Source organism: Papio anubis, chromosome 2, assembly GCF_008728515.1.
Source record: "Papio anubis isolate 15944 chromosome 2, Panubis1.0, whole genome shotgun sequence".
NCBI lineage: Eukaryota > Metazoa > Chordata > Mammalia > Primates > Cercopithecidae > Papio > Papio anubis.
Window position 1 is genome coordinate 32653891 of NC_044977.1, and position 13297 is coordinate 32667187.

The 13297-nt window shown below is 34.7% G+C and overlaps 1 protein-coding gene across 6 annotated transcripts in view; it reads right to left on the minus strand.

Moving 5' to 3' along the window:
* Nucleotides 1-11302: 11302 nt before the first annotated feature.
* Nucleotides 11303-13297, minus strand: part of LOC101000782 (cell surface glycoprotein CD200 receptor 1) — a 36235-nt gene continuing 34240 nt past the window's right edge. For 4 of the 6 annotated variants that reach the window (XM_003893926.5, XM_003893925.5, XM_021934055.2 and 1 more), the window contains 2 exons: nucleotides 13106-13151; nucleotides 11303-12419 (listed from right to left, as the gene is read on the minus strand). In XM_003893926.5, coding sequence (XP_003893975.2) covers nucleotides 12297-12419; nucleotides 13106-13151 — 169 coding nt within the window. In that variant the 3' untranslated portion in view covers nucleotides 11303-12296. The remainder of the gene's footprint in view (nucleotides 12420-13105; nucleotides 13152-13297) is intronic. The other 2 variants (XM_021934058.2, XM_021934060.2) reach the window with 2 other exon arrangements.

The window sequence follows — 13297 nt, forward strand, 5'->3', positions numbered from 1 at the left end:
AGCCCCATATCTCCTCTTGAATCTTTCTGTTTCTGTCATCTGTAAGTCTAAATTCTTTGTGACTCATGTTCTATAAGGAATAAATCTCAAGTCTGAGAATTTGGAAGGGAATGTTGAGGCTTTTCAGGGTTTAACCACCTCTTACACAGAATTTCAAACGATTCTCTTAATTCCAGAGCTGGGTTCATGCTCACTTTCCACAAAACCCAATTCTTGAGCCTTTGCAGCTTGGTTCTGTTTCCTCCTTCTGAAGAAACATGTTTAGCTTCCTCTATTCTCCTGGGTGATCAAGCTTTCCATCCTCCAAAATACGTTGTGTTCCCTAATCCCCTGTGTCTTCTCTCCTGTCATTTTGATTCTTTTAGGCCTATATATTTTAAATATTATTATTGTCATATTAATAGGCATTCAGGAGAGAATAGAAGTGATGCATCTATTCAATTCACTATGTCAAACTAGAAATCTCCATTTTTATTTAAAATCCTGCGGCATTATTTTTTTATTTTTGATTAAGAAATGTTTTGTCAAAGGTAATTTTGACAGAAATATAGGTAATTAATTAATTATCTTTCTTTGTTAAAACATAGCGATTAAAATAAGAGTAGCATTTTCTATATTTGAGCTATTTTAAACTGAGCATTTTAAAGGACACGGAAAAACTCTAGTGGAACAATATTCTAATGTATTTTTCTAATTATGGTTTCCTCTCTACTTCACCCAACATCCCTCAACTTCCCCACAATTTGGCCAACAGACTCACCAGCTATGGAAAAAAAAAAATGTGAACAGTATCCCAAAAGCTGAAGCCATCTTCCAAAGGGAGTTATTTCTATTTTTTTCCTATATTTGTCTCTGTTTTCTTCCACTGCATAATAGGCCTAGTTATGGTATTTTACTTCTCTTGCTCTGCTTTATTAGCCCTGGTGAGAAATCCCCTGCTCTCTTAGACGGTTGTATTTCTGGCTCATGAGCAACTTAAAAAGAAGCATTTCCTGTTTGCACAGTTGAGGTGATAATGACTGAGTTTTCTGTTTGTGCTTTTATACGTTTACTTATTTCAAGAGAAGCATGTATATTTGAACCATGATTTAGATCCAATTGTAATTGATTGAGCTATGTCCCAGACACTGTCAAAATGATTCTTATGAGGCATGTATAGTTGTATTTATTTTTATAGATAAGGAAGTAGAGATTCGAAAAGGTTAAGAAACTTATCCTGAGTCAATTAATTATACAGTAGAAGAAGAACCAGCATAGAAAGAAAGACCTTTTCATAAGTAATTTTCCCTACCTTCTACTGCATTTTGTATATGTGTCTATGTATATTTTTTGGTATTTTGTTGTGTGGTTTCTTTAACATAGAAATCACTGAGGCCAAAAGTATTTAAAAGTAACATGCTCAAAAACATCATAATATAAATAATTCTCCACCTAAATTACTGTATTAGCCTCTTCTACTTCATAATATTTACTTAATGTCTCGTTTCATCTCTGTTCAGTTTGTTTCTTGGCTGAAGCAATTTAGGATATGCTCTTTCCTTCTGCAAACTCAGGGTTGCTACATGGGTTGCAAAGGTAAAGACAGAGAGTGCTGACCAGTAGTCTGAAGTTTCTGCCCGTAAATTCTCCTTACATCTTCCTGACCACACAATAATCCTGCCCTTGGATTTTCCTGTGTGTTCACCCCACTCACTTCCAGTGGTTCACACTGGTTTCAGTTTGGCTAGGCAAAAGGAATGGTTAGTGATAATTTTGTATGAAAAAGATGGATATAATTGTGCACATTTGTTAACTTTCTAAACTATATAGTTACCAGCAGGATCAAATTCTTGTCTCCAGATAGGTAATTCCTCAACACATTTGAAGGTGAATTTGGGATTTTTAGTGAAATAACAAAGCAATTATACCCTCTATTTCTTGCCCACCCTCTATTTTGAGTTGATTTTTGTGTAGGCTATAAGATAAGGCCCAATTTTATTCTTTTGCATAGGGTTATTCAGTTTCCCCAATATCAATTGTCAAAGAGACTATCCTGTCCCCATTGTGTATTTTTGCAATCCTAGCTGAAGGTCAGTTGACCATACATGCATGAATTTACTTCTGGGATCTCTATTCTGTTACACTGGTCTATATATGTAATTATGCCAGTAGCATACTGTTTTAATTACTGTAGCTTGGTAGTATATTTTGATATAAGGAAGTGTAATGCCTCCAGGTTTATTCTTGGCTGTTTAAGGTCTTTTGTGGTTTCATATGAATTTTATAATTGATTTTCTATTTCTGTAAAAATGTCATGGAATTTTGATACGAATTGAATTGAATCTGTAGATCTTTGTAGTGTCTTAGCCTATTTTGTTGCTGTGACAAAATACCACAGACAGAGTAATTTGCAAACAAAAGAAATTTATTTCTCACAGTTCTGAAGGCTGAGAACTTCAAGATCAAGGCACCAGTAGACTTGGTGTCTGATGAGTGCTACTATCTGCTTCAAAGATGATGCCTTCTTGCTGCATCTCTGCAGAGTAGGCATCATCTTTGTGTTGTGTCTTCACATGGCAGGAGGGACAAAAGGGGTAAACTTGCCCCTGTCTGCCTCTTTATTAAGTCAGTAGTTCATTCATGAGGGTGAAGCCTTTATAGTCTAATCCCTTTCGAAGGGCCCCTCCTCTTAATGCTGTTGCATTGAGGATTAAGTTTCAATATGAATTCTAGAGGGAACACAAACATGAAAACCATAGCAGGTAGTATAAACATTGTAACAATATTAAGTCTTCCAATCCATGAACACAGAACGTCTTTCCATTTGTTTGTGTCTTCATTAATTTCTTCCATCAATGTTCTGTAATTTTCGTGAACAAGTATTTCACTTGCTTAGTTAAGCTTATTCACAAGTATTGTTTGATGCTATTGTAAATTGGATTGTTTTCCTCATTTCCTTTTCAGATAGTTTGTTATTAGTATATAGAAATGCAACTGATTTTTGTATGTTGATGAAAATTCATAAATATGTGGAAATTAAATAACACATTTTTGAACAACCAGTAGGTCAAACAGATAAATCAAAATGAGATATTAAAAAACCTGACACAAACAACAATGAAAGTACAACATACCGTTTATTGAGGCACTATTCACAATAGCAAAGACTTGGAATCAACCCAAATGTCCATCAGTGACAGACTGGATTAAGAAAATGTGGCACATATACACCATGGAATACTATGCAGCCATAAAAAAGGATGAGTTTGTGTCCTTTGTAGGGACATGGATGCAGCTGGAAACCATCATTCTCAACAAACTATCACAAAAACAGAAAACCAAACACAGCATGTTTTCGCTCATAGGTGGGAATTGAACAATGAGATCACTTGGACACAGGAAGGGGAACATCACACACTGGGACCTATTGTGGGGAGGGGGGAGATGGGAGGGATAGCATTAGGAGATATACCTAATGTAAATGACGAGTTAATGGGTGCAGCACACCAACATGGCACATGTATACATATGTAACAAACCTGCACGCTGTGCACATGTACCCTAGAACTTAAGTATAATAAAAAAAAAAAGAAAGAAAGAAAGTACAACATACCAAAACTCCTGAGATAAAGCAAAAACAGTGGTAAAAGGGACATTTATAGCAATGAATGCCTACATTAAAAAGAAGAAAAACCACAGATAAAAAACCTAACTCTACATCCCAAGCAACTAGAATAATAATAACAAATTAAACCCACAGTTATCAGAAGAAGGAAATAATAAAGATTAGAGCAGAAATAAATAAGACAGAGAATAGAATAACAATAGAAAAACATTAATGAACCTAAGGTTGGCTTTTTGAAAGATGAAATTGACAAACCTTTAGCTAGACTAAGAAAAAAAAGGAGAAAAGACAAATAAATAAATAAAATCAGAAATTTAAGGGGAAACATTCCAACCGTTGCCACAGAAATAAAAAGATTACAGGAGACTACTGTGAGCAATTTTATGCCAACAAGCTAGATAACCTATAAGAAATGGATACATTCTTAGAAACATATCACCTACCAAGACTCAATCATGAAGAAATAGAAAGACTTACAACTAATAATAAGATTGAAGCCAGAATCAGAAAACTCCCAACAAAGAAAGGCCCAGGACCTGATGCCTTCCCTGGAAAGATCTACCTAACATCTAATAAATAATTTGTACCAATTGCTCTCAAATTCTTTCAAAATATTCAGTAGGAAGGAACACTTTCAAACTCATTTTATGAGGCCAGTGTTACCTTGATATCAAAACCAGAACAAGATACCACAAGAAAAGAAAACGATAAGCCAATATCCTTGATACAGATGCAAAAATCTTCAATAAAATACTAACAAACTTAATTCAACAGCACATTAAAAGGATCATACACCATAACCATTTGAGATTTAACCCTGTGGTGCAAGGATGGTTCAACATACAAAAATCAATTAATGTAATATACCAAATTAACAGTATGAAGGGTAAAAAAATCTCATGATTATCTCAATAGAGGCAAACAAAAGTATTTGATGAAATTCAACACTCTTTCACAATAAAAAGCTCTCAACAAATTAGGTATAGAAAGAATGTACCTCAACATAATAAAGATAATAAAGAAAAGTCCAGAGCTAACATCATACTTAACAACGATTAACTGAAGGCTTTTCCACTAAGATCAGGAACAAGACAAGAATGTCCACACTCATCACTTCTATACAGTGTAGTACTAGAAGTCCTAGCCTGAGTAATTAGGCAAGAAAAAGAAATAAAAGAAATACAAATCAGAAAGGAAGAAGTAAAATTGTACTTGTTTGCAGATGACATGATTTTACATATTAAAAAACTCTAGAGATTACACACACACCAAAAAAAAAAAAAAAAAAAAAAAACCTGTTAGATCTAATAAATGAATACAATAAAGTTGCAGGATACAAAATCAGCATACATCCTCCACCCTCAAATGCATGGATTGTGACTCTTAGTAATATTTGCTCCAAACCAATAGTCACAGAGATAATCTCTTTACATAAAATATGGGATCTGTGATGGTAAATTTATAGCTGCAAGAAAAGTGTTAGCTGCTATAATGAATTAAAAGAAATGGAAAGGCAATACATTTGTTATGGATTGAATTGTATTCCCCTAAAATTTACATGTTGAAGTCTTAGCCCCGAATACTTCAGACAGGGTGACTTCAGGGAAAAATCAAGTTAAAATGAAGTCATTAGGATGGGCCCTAGTCAAATACGACTGGAATCCTTATGTAAAGGGTGACTTTGGAGACAGACATAAACACAGGACAACTTCCCCAACCTAGCAAGACAGGCCAACATTCAAATTCAGGAAATACAGAGAACACCCCAAAGATACTCCTCAAGAAGAGCAACCCCAAGACACATAATCATCAGATTCACCAAGGTTGAAATGAAGGAAAGAATGTTAAGGGCAGCCAGAGACAAAGGTCAGGTTACCCACAAAGGGAAACCCATCAGACTAACAGTGGATCTTGCAGCAGAAACCCTAAAAACCAGAAGAGAATGGGGGTCAATATTCAACATTCTTAAAGAAAAGAATTTTCAACCCAGAATTTCATATCCAGCCAAACTAAGCTTCATAAGCAAAGGAGAAATAAAATCCTTTATAGACAAGCAAATGCTGAGAGATTTTATCCCCATCGGGCCAGCCTTATAAGACCTCCTGAAGGAAGCACTAAATATGGAAAGAAAAAACTGGTACCAGCCACTGCAAAAACATACCAAATTGTAAAGACACAATGTATCAGAATCTCTGGGACACAGCTAAAGCAGTGTTAAGAGAGAAATTAATAGCTCTAAATGCCCACAGGAGAAAGCAGGAAAGATCTAAAATCAACACCCTAACATCACAATTAAAATAACTATAACTAGAGAAGCAAGAGCAAACAAATTCAAAAGCTAGCAGAAGACAAGAAATAACTAAGATCAGAGCAGAACTGAAGGACACAGAGACATGAAAAACCCTTCAGAAAACCAATGAATCCAGGCCGGGCACAGTGGCTCACCCCTGTAATCCTAGCACTTTGGGAGGCCGAGGCGGGCAGATCACGAGGTGAAGAGATTGAGACCATCCTGGCCAATATGGTGAAACCCCGTTTCTACTAAAAATACAAAAATTAACTGAGCATGGTGGCATGCGCCAATAGTCCTAGCTACTCGGGAGGCTGAGACAGGAGAGTCGCTTTAACCCAGGAGGTGGAGGTTGCAGTGAGCTGATATCGCACCACTGCACTCCAGCCTGGTGAGAGCGAGACTCTGTCAAAAAAAAAAAAAAAAAAAAAAAAAAGAATCCAGGAGCTCTTTTTTTTTAAAAGATTAACAAAATAAAGAAGAAAAGAGAGAAGAATCAAATACACACAATAAAAAATGATAAAGGGGATATCACCATTGATCCCACAGAAATACAAACTACCGTCAGAGAATACTATAAACACCTCTGTGCAAATAAACTAGAAAATCTAGAAGAAATAGATAAATTCCTGGACACATGCACCCTCCCAAGACTAAACCAGAAAGAAGTTGAATCCTTTAATAAACCAATAACAAGTTCTGAAATTGTGGCAGTAATTAATAGCCTACCAACCAAAAAAAGCCCAGGACCAGGCAGATTCACAGCCAAATTCTACCAAAGGTACAAAGAGGAGCTGGAACCATTCCTTCTGAAACTATTCCAAACAATAAAAAAGAGCAACTCCTCCCTAACTCATTTTATGAGGCCAGCATCATCCTAACACGAAAACCTGGCAGAGACACAACAAAAAAAGAAAATTTCAGGCCAACATCCCTGATGAATATCGATACTAAAATCCTCAATAAAATACTGGCAAACCAAATCCAGCAGCACATCAAAAAGCTTATCCACCACAATCAAGTTAGCTTCATCCCTGGGGTGCAAGGCTGGTTCAATATACACAAATCAATAAACGTAATCCATCACATAAACAGAACCAATGACAAAAACCACATGATTATCTCAATAGATGCAGAAAAGGCCTTTGATAAAATTCAATGCCATTTCATGCTAAAAACTCTCAATAAACTAGGTATTAATGGAACGTATCTCAAAATAATAAGAGCTATTTATGACAAACACACAGCCAATATCATACTGAATGGGAAAAAGCTGGGAGCATTCCCTTTGAAAGCTGGCACAAGACAAGGATGTCCTCTCTCACCACTCCTATTCAACATAGTATTGGAAGTTCTGGCCAGGACAGTCAGGTAAGAGAAAGAAATAAAGGGTATTCAAATAGAAAGAGAGGAAGTCAAATTGTCTCTGTTTGCAGATGACATGACTGTCTATTTAGAAAACTCCCATTATCCCAGCCCAAAATCTTAAGCTGATAAGCAACTTCAGCAAAGTCTCAGGATACAAAATCAATGTGCAAAAATCACAAGCATTCCTATACACCAATAATAGACAAACAGAGAGCCAAATCATGAGTGAACTCCTGCTCACAATTGCTACAAAGAGAATAAAATACCTAGGAATACAACTTAAAGGGATGTGAAGAACCTCTTCAAGGAGAACTACAAACCACTGCTCAAGGAAATAAGAGAGGACACAAACATATGGAAAAAGATTACTCTCATACTCATTCCATACTCTTTTTCCATGGATAGGAAAAATCAATATTGTGAAAATGGCCATACTGCCCTAAGTAATTTATAGATTCAATGCTATCCCCATCAAGCTACCACTGACTTCCTTCACAGAATTAGAAAAAACTACTTTAAATTTCACATGGAACCAAAAAAGAGCCCGTACAGCCAAGACATTCCTAAGCAAAAAGAACAAAGCTGGAGCCATCGCATTACCTGAATTCAAACTATACTACAAGGCTACAGTAACCAAAACAGCATGGTACTGGTACTGAAACAGATATACAGACCAGTGGAACAGAACAGAGGCCTCAGAAATAATGCCACACATCTACAACCATCTGATCTTTGACAAACCTGACAAAAGTAAGCAATGGGGAAAGGATTCCCCATTTAATAAATGGTGTTGGGAAAACTGGCTAGTCAAATGCAGAAAACTGAAACAGGACCCCTTTCCTTACACCTTATACAAAAATTAACTCAAGATGGATTAAAGACTTAAACCTAAGACCTAAACCCATAAAAACCCTAGAAGAAAACCTAGGCAATACCATTCAGAACATAGGCATGGGTAAAGACTTCATAAATAAAACACCAAAAGCAAGGGCAACAAAAGTCAAAATTGACAAATGGGATCTAATTAAACTAAAGATCTTCTGCACAGCAAAAGAAACTATCATAAGAATGAACAGGCAACCTACAGAATGGGAGAAAATTTTTGCAATCTATCCATCTGACAAAGGGCTAATATCCAGAATCTACAAGGAACTTAAATTTACAAGAAAAAACAACCCCATCAAAAAGTGGGCAAAGGATATGAACAGACACTTCTCAAAAGAAGACATTTATGTGGCCAAGAAACATATAAAAAAAAGCTCACCATCACTCATCATTAGAAAAATGCAAATCAAAACCACAATGAGATACCATCTCATGCCAGTTAGAATGGTGATCATTAAAAAGTCAGAAAACAACAGATGCTGGAGAGGATGCAGAGAAATAGGAATGCGTTTACACTGTTGGTGGGAGTGTAAATTAGTTCAACCATTGTGGAAGGCAGTGTGGCAATTCCTCAAGGATTTGGAACCAGAAATACCATTTGACCCAGCAATCCCATTACTGGGTATATACTCAAAGGATTATAAATCATTCTACTATAAAGACACATGTACATGTGTGTTTACTGCAGCACTATTCACAGTAGCAAAGACTTGGAACCAACCCAAGTGTCTGTCAATGATAGCCTGGATAAAGAAAATGTGGCACATATACACCATGGAATACTATGCAGCCATAAAAAAAATGAGTTCATGTCCTTTGCAGGGACATGGATGAAGCTGGAAACCATCATGCTTAGCAAACTAACACAGGAACAGAAAACCAAACACTGCATGTTCTCACTCTTCAGTGGGAGTTGAACAATGAGAACAGATGGACACAAGGAGGGTAACATCACACACTGGGGCCTTTTGTGGGGTGCGGAGCTAGGGGAGGGATAGCTTTAGGGGAAATACCTAAAGTAGATGATGGGTTGATGAGTGCAGCAAACCACCATGGCACATGTATACTTATGTAACAAACCTGCACATGTATCCCAGGACTTAAAATATAATAATAGTAATAAATGAAACTAGTCTGAAATTAAAAATTTACTTTTAAAAAAATTAAAAATTTTAAAGCAATTTAAAAAAAAGAAAAGAAAAAAAAGATTGGCAAGTTCTTTAAAAGTGAAACATCTACATATCATCTGATCTGGCCAATCCACTCATCAGTATTTACTCAGGAAAAATAAAAATATATGACCACAAAAATACTTGCAAAAGGATGTGTATAACAGCTTTATTTCTAACAGTCCAAAACTGGAAACAACACAAATGTCCACCAATAGGCAAATGGATAAACAAACTGGTATAGCTATAAAATAAAATACTATTTGGAATAAAAAGAATGAAGTATAATTGTGTGGATGTGGATGTATCTCAAAATAATTATAATGAGAAAAAAAAGTACAACCAAAAAAAAGAAAAGAGTATCTATTTTATGATTTTATGGAAAATTCTAGAAAATGCTAACTAATACATAGTTACAGAAAGCAGATCAGAGGTTGCCTGGGGAGTGGGGGATGAGGAGGAACAAGAAGATCATAGGGATAGGCTAGCAAAGAAACAAGAAAATTTTCAGGGGTTATGGACAAGTTTATTATCTTGATTAGGCTGATGGTTTCACAGATGTAAAACTATGTCAACATTTACCAAAGTCCACATTTTAAATATGTGCAAAATTTAACAAACTGTACACTTAAATATATAAATTATATCTCAGTAAAGCTGTTTTCAGAAGTTTGTATGTGAAGCATAACCCCAGTAGACGCATAATTATGATGAATAATTTTCAAATTATTAGAGATATTGAAAGAGAGAGAGACAGAAAGAGAAAGAGAGAGAAAATTGACAAATCTAGCAAAGCAAAGGAAAAGATACAAATGGGATGGGGAGAAAGCACAGCAAATGAGACATACAAAATGATATTTGTAAAATGTAATTGACTATGTAAGTAATCAGACCTAACTCCATCTCAGCCTCTGCTTCCCGAATGACCTTGCTGACACACCAGGTCTAATCTCTAGATTCTCTAATTTGACAGGTCTAGCATGGATTTGGAGAATATATATAATTTTTTACATGATTCTAATGTTCAACCATGTTCCAGCCCCAGAGTAGAGATTTTCATACAATTATTTCCTGTACAATATAATTTAACTTTTATAAATTATCTTCAAGTCTTTTCTGTGATATCATTTAACATGCTCGTTTTGACATTATCAAGTTAAGAGGTAAGTATAGTACTGTCTTACTTTGTTTTTCAGTAATATTTGAACAGATAGTCTTGAACCTAACTATGAGCCTCAGCTCAACCAGGGTTGGGTGAAGAATTAATAAAGTTCAAGGACAGTGTAATGATGTCTATTGTGAAAATTTCTTGATAATATTTATATGCAGAAACCTAATGGATAATGCTTTTCAGCCAAGTCAAAATGGTTTGATAAAAATATCATGCACCAAGTGTCATTGGATTAGCTTTACATCGAAAATAGACTAAAAGTCCCTTTAAGGATAAAGTCCACAGTAACTGATGTGTCTAGAGGGAGAAAAATATACTTGTAAGACAAACTAGTTGTCTTAAAAGTCTCAGATGGCATGATTGAAGAATGAATATATTTTGTTTTAATTTCTATCATAACGAAAAAACTTTTAATGTTTTTTCTGCTATGGAGCAAATAGATGTATTTATTCATTAAAAATAATTTCACGGTATTAAAAGTGATTCATATAAACATTGCCAATATTTTGCTCTACAGAAATATGGAGGGGAGGGTCATGCCATCCCATGGCCACTTGCTTATCATGTAGCTCATATTTTATAAATAAATACCCCATGTCCTCTATGGTGCATATTTTGCTGCTTATATGGTCAATAGACATTAATTATTCAATAAATATATCACAATAGAATGTACACCATAAAAATACACAATTCCAATGTGGCACATCTGCAAAACTGTTAGGCATCAAGTATCAACGCCTCTGTAGAGATATAATGAGTTCAGAAGAAGCTAATGTTCTCACAGGTGCATTCACTCTCTTACGAACACGACCAAAAATATAAATCCATTTTTATTAAATAGTATAATTCTTATTATAATCTCACATCATATTTAATCTGGTTGATTAAAAGAGAAAGTGGCAACTGTAGAAACAGGAATCTTACAGATATTAAAATAGAAATTTAGGGAAAGGCACATTTAAACAATGTTGGAGGGAATTTGACATATATATTCAACACAATTTGACATATATATCAATAGTAAAATGCACAAACCCTTTGACCTGACAATTCCACTCAAGAAAGTTATCCTAGAGATATATTCAAACAAAAACAAAGAGATATATGCACAAGAAACATTCTATGTGGTATTGTTTATACCACAAACAAAACTTAAAAGGAATAAACAAAACTTAAAAGAATCTAAATGTCTATCATTAGGGTTGTGTTTAATTAAATAATGATATAACTATACAATGGAATTTTATATAGCCATTAAAAAGAATGAGGTAGCTCTACTTGTCATGATATAAAATGATCTCTAAGACTTGTATTATTAGGTTTTCATATGCATAGAACCGTAATGCAGTGTATTGCTCCCACTGATGCCTTGACAAAGATATGTGTATGTATATGTAAATAGACATATAAATAGACACATATACCATAGGCATATAGACATGTCATATGTACATTAAAATATTCTGAAAGCATACACAAGAAACTGTTCACGATTGCTCCTTCTTCAGTTATTTCTTGAGGAAATTTGGTTTCATCATTTACTGCCCTGCACAATTTGAATATTTGGTCATGAGCATGTATTTTCTTTGTAATAACATCAGTTCTTCAGAGAACTAGCTCGTAGCACCCAAGAATAAAAAATTCCAATTATACAAGGATATGAATGAGAATCCATTAAACTGTCTTCTAAGAACCTTGGAAAACCTAATTTCAATATAAGTCTTCATTCCAGAACTGTGAGAAAATCAGACAGTCATTATAATGTATCTCGTTTGTTGTTGTTTCTTGGTACTAGAGTCCAACAACTTATAAAGTATGGAGGTCTGTGCCAACTTCACTTTGTAATGCCTGAGATGCTTTCACCTTGTTTGTAGTATCATAGAGAGGATTGTTTTTCTCTGTGTAGCTGGCATAGGGCTGCATTTCATCCTAAGAAAGAACTCAAAGTCAAAATCAATTCAAAAAATCATTATAGAAACTATCTGTATTTTTGTAACAGTTTCCCATAGCTTTAGTATTTCTAACAGGTGCTCAAGAGTGCTTATAATTGTGTTTCTGGGCCTATATAAACATAAGAGCAGGCTTTGTTCTATCATTTTATCAAAAAGTATTTGTTAACTACGTAAGTCTCTGTGTGGAGATAATGGCTCTGTGAAAGTAGGAATGCAGATGAATGAAGTGATATGAGAAGTACTCCAAAGGAGAGCTTTGGAGACTTAGTAAGCTACTTACAATAAGAGATTAAGGAGCAGGATATGTTTTAAGTTTGTGTAAGAGAAACATAATGATAGTATTGAAAAGGAAAAGTCAGGAATTAGAGATGCTTTCAAATTGGTGACAAGAAACACCAATTCATTTTCTCTAAAGATTACAGTCCAAAGGAGACAAGCATCATATGTATTAGGATATAGTTCATGAAGTGAAAATGTGGATCTAGAGTGATGTATAAATAGTATTTGATAGATAATTAACAAAGTAATCACACATATAAGCATTGTAAATCAGAATTGTTTTAGTTTTTCAACTGAAACACTAATACTGATACAAACTACAGATTATGTTGCTAGATTTTCAGACTATTGGCTTAAGTTTGCAATTACTCTTTTTTATCTTACCTCCTCGACAACTGAAGTAGATTCTGTTTTATTCAAATTATATTTTCTACAAAAATAAAATAAATTGAAGTGAATGGAGGAAACGTCATTGTTTAGATTGAAAATGGGAAAATAAGACAGTATACTATTGACAATTGTGGTTAATTTTGATAGAAGCCATAATAAATCAGAAAGAAACCACTAGAAATAAGT